This window comes from Oryzias latipes, chromosome 10 (genome assembly GCF_002234675.1).
Source record: "Oryzias latipes chromosome 10, ASM223467v1".
Lineage (NCBI taxonomy): Eukaryota > Metazoa > Chordata > Actinopteri > Beloniformes > Adrianichthyidae > Oryzias > Oryzias latipes.
In genome coordinates, this window is record NC_019868.2 from 3,406,856 (window position 1) to 3,413,970 (window position 7,115).

At 40.7% G+C, this 7,115-nt stretch overlaps 1 protein-coding gene across 1 annotated transcript; it reads right to left on the reverse strand.

Annotated features, from left to right (window-relative positions):
- Nucleotides 1-2,967: 2,967 nt before the first annotated feature.
- On the reverse strand, nt 2,968-5,915 carry paip2 (poly(A) binding protein interacting protein 2). Its single transcript, XM_004086488.4, has 4 exons — nt 5,802-5,915; nt 5,441-5,605; nt 3,699-3,893; nt 2,968-3,609 (listed from the first exon to the last, which is right to left on the reverse strand). The coding sequence occupies exons 2-4, from the start codon at nt 5,579-5,581 to the stop codon at nt 3,544-3,546; spliced, it is 402 nt and encodes a 133-aa protein (XP_004086536.1). The 5' UTR covers nt 5,582-5,605; nt 5,802-5,915; the 3' UTR covers nt 2,968-3,543.
- Between the last annotated feature and the right edge of the window lie 1,200 nt (nt 5,916-7,115).

A 7,115-nucleotide genomic window follows, 5' to 3' on the forward strand; every position in this document is an offset into this window, starting at 1 on the left:
GTTTATTTACAGTTATGAACGTTTTGTGAAAACAGAACTTCTACTAAAAGCTACATTATTTGACCTGTTCTACTGTATTTTTAATTTATTTTGTGATAAAAATGTTTTTGTCTTTTGTCTTAAGTTACACTTACTCATTAAGATTTCCTTGAACAACCTCTTGAAGAGATTTTAAATCAGATGTATTCAAACCTTTGCTTATCGGATTTGAGTTCAAGAATGACTACTGTTATATTGTTTTTTTTTCATTTTTCTGTTGGTTTTTAACTTGTTTCCCCCGCAGCATAGTCTGATTGTTCAGAATCTAAGTTTACTGTAATCGCACACAACACACAAACACAATGAGATTGTGAACATGCAAATAAATAAATGTACAGTGGAGAGTTTTATTTCTTCAATTTGTTTGAAATATTGGCAAATTGGCAACCATTTTTCTTTTTCTGAGTCTAAACATAAATGAATGAGTAGTTACATTTGAACTTGACTACTTTTTGACTCAAACTTGAGTACACAGTTTAAAGACCACCTGGTGCTTGTACTGGAGAAGTAATATGCAGCTGGAACTCTCTCTTACCTTAATGATCTTACATGCCTGCATCTTTTGATCCACAGAAAAGACTCAGGCTTTGTTCCGTCCGGTTTGTGGGGCGTGGATCCTGTGACCTCATGTTTTCATCATCGGCTCGGAAAAGTCAAACCGTGAAGTGTTTGACTGCAGCAGCAGTTTGCAGAGCTGCAAACAAATCTAAACCGGGCTGACCTGAGCAGGCCGGGGCCACAGTAGAGCCACTCCCGCCCCCTGCTGGATGACTCTCGCCACTGCAGACGTGTGTGACATTTCCATTCCCTTACAGACCCACTCTGAAAACAAATGTGTTTTTTGGTGCTTTTAACATGTTTTTGTGGTATTTTTCTGATGAAGGACGTTTATAAAGAAAATCAATCTTAAAACTGCATCCGAGTATTTCTTTGCTCAAATTTAGGCAAATCAGGAGCAGATGAAACATGCAATTTGAAAGAGATTATATTTGTGACGTAGAAAATATGCTGCATGTCTTTGTTTTCCCTTATCTGAGCTGGAATCTGACTTTAAACCGTACGGCTGGAAAAACTACAATATTGCTCACCATTTTTGTTATACCACTAATGTTAGCTTGGGGTTGGGAGGGGCTGTGAGCTAGTGGGAGAGAGTGTAAACAAAGGAATGATGGGAAATGAGTGCAGGCTTACTCTGCCCCAACAGTCACAACTCTGGGGTTAATTTCTAATGAGCTACAGAAACTGTTCTAGAAAAAAGAACAGCTTTTTGGATTTTGGCAAAAGGCCACAACTGCATAATCATTATTAAAAGACCAGTGCACACACTTTGAAAATAGATCAAACGATGATTGATGATACTTTTTTAATTATAGCAAACACAACAAATAAAACAGAATTGCAAATAAACAAATATTATAACCACATGAAACCACTTTGTCTGAATTACTCTTAAAAATACTTTGAAATGATGATTGTATTGTTTCATTGATTGCTCTTTTGGTTGCACACAGGTTTCTGTAAGTGATTTTCTGTGCTGTTTTTTATTATTCGGGAGAATAAAGATCAATTCTTAAAAATCACTTTTTTTGTTTTGTTTTTGTGTGGAAAACAGAAGAAACGACGGCAGCGACGGAGAGCCTCTGTCTATGTAACCCTTGTGCTATCCTAGGCACTTTAATGTTGGGAGTTGGGTCATCTAGACCCACTAGACAGTGCTCTGAACCTTTTTTCTTCAATGATTTGTGATCTTCACTGGTGTCCATGGATTACATGAAATCTTTCCACCTTTATCCACCTTTGTCATGGTAGGGAGAACACGTCAAAGTAAGGGGGGGGGGGGGGGTCATCTAAGATAACACAAGGGTTAAATCTTCTATTCAGTTTCAAATCATTACAGCGCGTTCCAAATTATCATGCAGTTTTTCTATGATTATTCTAAATACTCCATGCAAATGACAGCTTGTATGATTTTCAGTCAGTAACTATTAGTGTATATTAAATGTTATTGAATTAACCTCCTAAACATGAGTGTTTTTTTTTTAAATAAGAAGCTTCAAAGTCAACGCTCCACATTAATTCACACAACAGAGTTCCACAACATGTGATGGATTCTAAAGAACTGAAAATCGGATCCAAGGTTTTCATAGCTCGTCCAAAGTATTTAACTGTTTTACACTTTTCAGCAGCAGAGATCCTCTTTCTTTCCCATGTTGCTTGAAAATGTTGTTCTGCTTTATGATGTGGAACGTCTTCTTTAGTAGCTTTTACTTTGATTCAACTAATTATCACAGGTGTCTGAGATTGACGTCAGTGATCCAAAGAGCCCAGAGACACAATAACATCCATGAGTTTCATTGAAAAACAAGAATTTGAACTTTTTGACACTTAAAAACTCTTTGCATATTGATTTGGAACACTTTGTGTCATTAGTTTCACCTCAGCCTTTTGATTCTTACCAAATTTTTTTTTCTTGTTGTATTTCAGATTGTATTGCCATTAATAAAAACACAAAAATATTTCAGGTGATAAAGATTATTTTCAAAAAAGGTTTCACCCTCAAAAAGTTTCAACTTTCTTTAAAGACACTTTTTAAAAAAAATAAACTTTATTGCACTTTGTGATCTTTTTTTTCTTTAAAGACTCTTAACTGAGCAGTTTAACTGGTCTAAAAGAGTCAAAGTGTCTTCAGCACTGATCTACTCCAGATTCCTCATTTCTGCTGCAGCATCTGCACATGAATGCTGCTTTATGATGTCATAAGGTCATAATTCTATTCATCTGTGCCGATTGGTCAGTTCTTAAACAACAGCTGTCTTTGTAGGGACCAATCAGAGCTGGCGTTTTTACAAAAGTGTGTCTTAAATCTGCAACGGTTGTTGGTTCCAACACACATTTTTCCTGCAGTAAGAAAAAACAAGCTGGAGCTCATTTTGTTCATAAACATTTATTTTCAAGTAGTTTAAGAAAAAATAGATTTTTTTACAACTTTTTCTTTGTTATTTCACTTTTTATACAGTACTTTCTGTGCGTTTAGAAAAAACAACGATAATACATGAGGCAGCGAGCGATAGCAAGCAAAAGCCGAACACAAAGGATGCTGGGAAAACAGCCAAAAAACTCATAATAAGTGACACGCCCAAACTGCTAGTTAAGCTGGACTAAACCGGATCAGAATCCAAAGTGGCGTGTCAAAGTGAAAGTGGAGCAGAAAGTGCTCGGAGGGTGGGGCAGCACCTACAGGAGATCTGACAGAACGCAGCCGGAGTTCTGGTTCCCCAGAGAAAAGTGACGCTCCTCTCAGCTGATTTACATTCAGAGCACAAACAAGTGGGAGGGGGGAAACAGGTGGGCGGGAACAACGTAGTGAACTTGAACACGTGCGAGTCGAGCGCTGAACTTTGGCAACACATCAGCTAAAGGTTCGAGTGACGGCTTGAAAAAAACAGCAGACATCTACGTGACATCCCAGTGCGGACTAAGGGGAGGAGGCGGAGCCCCGCTGGGTCACATGGCATGCTTCTGGATGCCCGGGGTGAACTCCTTGGCGTTGGGGTTTAGAATGCTGCTTTTCTGACGAGGGAGCACAGAACAGCTTTAGGCTTAGGAGGCGGGAATCAAAGGTCAAACAGATGTTCTGGTTCCTGATGGGCTGAACTCACCACTGAGTCCAGGATGTCGGCGTTGGGGTGGACGTCCACGTCGAGGACAAGCAGGCCGATCTGCTCCTGCAGCTGGCTAACGCTGGTGGCGGGAAGGTCTCTGGACGGGATGAACCACTCCCACTGCTCCTCCTCCTCCAGCATCTCCTGGAAGCAGCACTCGATGAACTCCTCCTCCCACAGCTCCTCCTCCACCTGCACACAGGTGCAGAAAAACACAGCTTATCCACTCGTCTCTGAAAGTCCACGGTGTCACTCGTGTCCGGAGGTGGAAAGTCCCAATGCGTTTTTTTGGCACGTGTTTTTATCCCGAGTGTCTGCCGATACCAAGTCCTGGTCCAAGACTTCTGTTACACATGAAGAAATGAAGACAGATCCAGGTTTTCCCCGGTCGGTGACTGTGGCTTTAGGATCTTCAGAACTATTTTTGATCAGAAGTGACTGAAATCCACATAAAAAAAGAAGGACAATAAATGAAGTACTTTTTCCCAAACTGTTGTTGAAGCATAAATATTATGATGAGTTTTTATGAATAACTCCTATCAATGCAGCCATTTATTAGTTCTGGCTGTTTTTGAGAGATTATGGAATACTTTTTATTGAAATCACTTTGTAAACCTTCTGCCCGTCTGCCGCACAGAGAAAGACATTCTCATCTGAAATGCATGTGAAGGTCATTGTGTGCAGAATGCAAGAGACACCTGCCGTCATTTTAAAACCTTTACTAAAGGCGTCATTGAGCCCGGAAGTCCACATCTGTGCTAACTTTACCAAACTGTTCTTGGGCGCCTCCTGCTCAAACCACTGCCGTATTCTGCTGCGATAGAATCCCATGATCTGTTCATGATATGCAGACTTCTGGTGTAGAGTATTTACCTGCATGAATAGACTTCAAATAGATAACGTTGGTTCTATGACAAGAATGCTTCATAATAAGAATAAAATAAATATCTCACCCCGGTCGGGATACAACATGCGATTCTGAAACTGCGTGATTGGATTGGGAATTCCCTAAACAGAACTGTGTTTTGTCTCCCGGTCATGTGACTTGGGTGTTTTACCAAAACGAAAAGCATCACATTGTCTCCATCTTTGATGACTGAGTTGTGCAAACAGCCCTCCAGCTCCCATGAAGGTGAAGCTGCTCAGATCAGGCCTCAGGTTGAGTCTACAGGTCCGGACTTTAAACCCAGAGGACAGGTGATGCAGAAGGTCCTGTTCCTCCACAGAGGTTTACCAGTATTGTTCTGCGTTTTCTTTAGTGTTATTTACCCGAGAGTTGTTCATTAAAGACGTTTACCTCCAAGATTCCTCTAGTTCACTCACACTAAACAAATGAAAATACATGAATCTTGTTCAATCTCAACAGAAATAGATCCAGTTCATCTAGTTTCTTACTTCAGAAAAGTCTATGATGGCTTTAGAACACTCTAATTGCTGTGTGTTGTTGTGTATTTGAGTCTATATTAACAGAAATATCTATCAGAAATGGTTTGACTCAGACAGTAGTGGGTTGTTCCACAGAGATGGCAGAGACATAAGGGGTCCCCAACCCAGCAGAGTTAAGGACCCCTGCTTTAACCAGCCCAATGGACTGACCCATTAACCCCTTCTGCCCAACAGGTGGTATGGTGGAGCAAATGAAGCTTCAAACGCTTCACGAGGCTTCATTTTACCCATTTCTAAGCTCCTCAGGATGAGACGTGTAGGCCACATCAGGATCACGCCCCCCTGCACCTCACCTGCCGATTAAACTCCTCCTCGTGCTCCATCCACAGGTACTCCGCGAAAGGCTCCTCATCGGGGCTGAACTGGCTGCTCAGTATGACGTCACTGCCCGAGGTCAGGCTGTGGGTCGTGGTGCCGAAGCTCGGGTCCTTCATGTCTACAGGTCCGGGGGTGGGGGTCTGTGGAAGGTGGAGACCGTTAAGCTGCGTGCAGCAGACACTTATGACGTGATCATGGCCAGCACCGCCTCGAAAACTAAAAAAAACACGACGATTACCGCGATACCACGCGGCTCCACGGTCTCACAGGAGCGTGGACAAATTCACGGAAAGGCGGCAGAGATGCGGCCGACGACGTTTTGAGGAGTTAAATTACCTGCGCAGGTTATTTGATCGACGGCAGAAAACAGAGGCTCGATCTGTAATGGCCGCGCGGCCCTTGTTTGTTTACATGACACGCGTCACTCTGCACTAATTTCTGATTGGTTGAGCTCCGTGCTGCGTTCTGGGTCCGCACGTTGACGGAAGAAAATGTAAACAACAGAGGCAGAGCTTCTGCAGCTTCAGGTTTACGATCTGTTTACAGCAGCCAAGCTGTGAGTTTACATTCTCCCGCGAGAACCACGAGGACCAGTAAACAACAGCTTTTAACCAACACGAACCACACTAAAATATAACGGTAAAAATTAAGTGTAACTAAGAAAAAACGAAAAATAAGTCTAAAGAATTGGCAGAAACACATCTGTTATAAAGTGTTTCCATTATAAGTATAAATTGTAGAATTGTATTATTACAAATATTATCTTAAAGATTTAAGTCCTTCGCATATTTTTCTTAAACATTTTAAACAAAGGCAGATGAGACTGCTGATTTAAGAAATGAGGCTTTGGGAGATTCTGGTGCTGTCTAAAGAAATAACACAGTTGTGGATAAAATGTCACTATGGGGCATTTAGAATAGTACTGAGAGTGCTTCATACTGAAACTACTTCACACGGTGTAGAAATGCTTTCACTGGGTTGGAAGGGCTAATTCCAGAGCTTACCTGAATGCATCATTGAAGTCATGATAGTGCATTTCCGGTGGAAATTTACCGGATTCTGTATCAATGTGGAATATAATTCCACATTTTATATGTTCAGATTTAGGCGGTCACAAACAGGATCTTTTCGCATGGACACTTTTATACAAACACAATTTCTCTCCCCATAAATGTTTTATTTGGAACAACAAATATATATTACACAAGAACAAATCTTTATTAAAGTATACTAAATTCAATTCTAAATACAATCTGGTTGTGACTCCTAAAGAATATGCCATCGTGTTTGATGCTGTTTCCAAAGAAATATGTCAAATGTTTAAAACAGCTGTTAGGAATGAAGAAATGCCCTCTATGGATGCAACTGACACCACCACAGGAAAAATCTGTTTTACTATACACACAAGAACAACAACAACAACAAAATACGTGCCTGGGATGTCATTTCTGTACCAAAAACTACTGCAGCTGGTTTGTTCCTGACAGCATTTGGAGGAAAGGCTGGAGTTTGACCCAAAAAGTTATGATAAATAATAAAATAATTCACAAAATTTACCCCACCAATCAACTCATGCTAAGATACATCAAAACAATTGACCCTAACTGTACTTTTTGCAAAACACAACGAGAAACAATTAACTATCTTTTT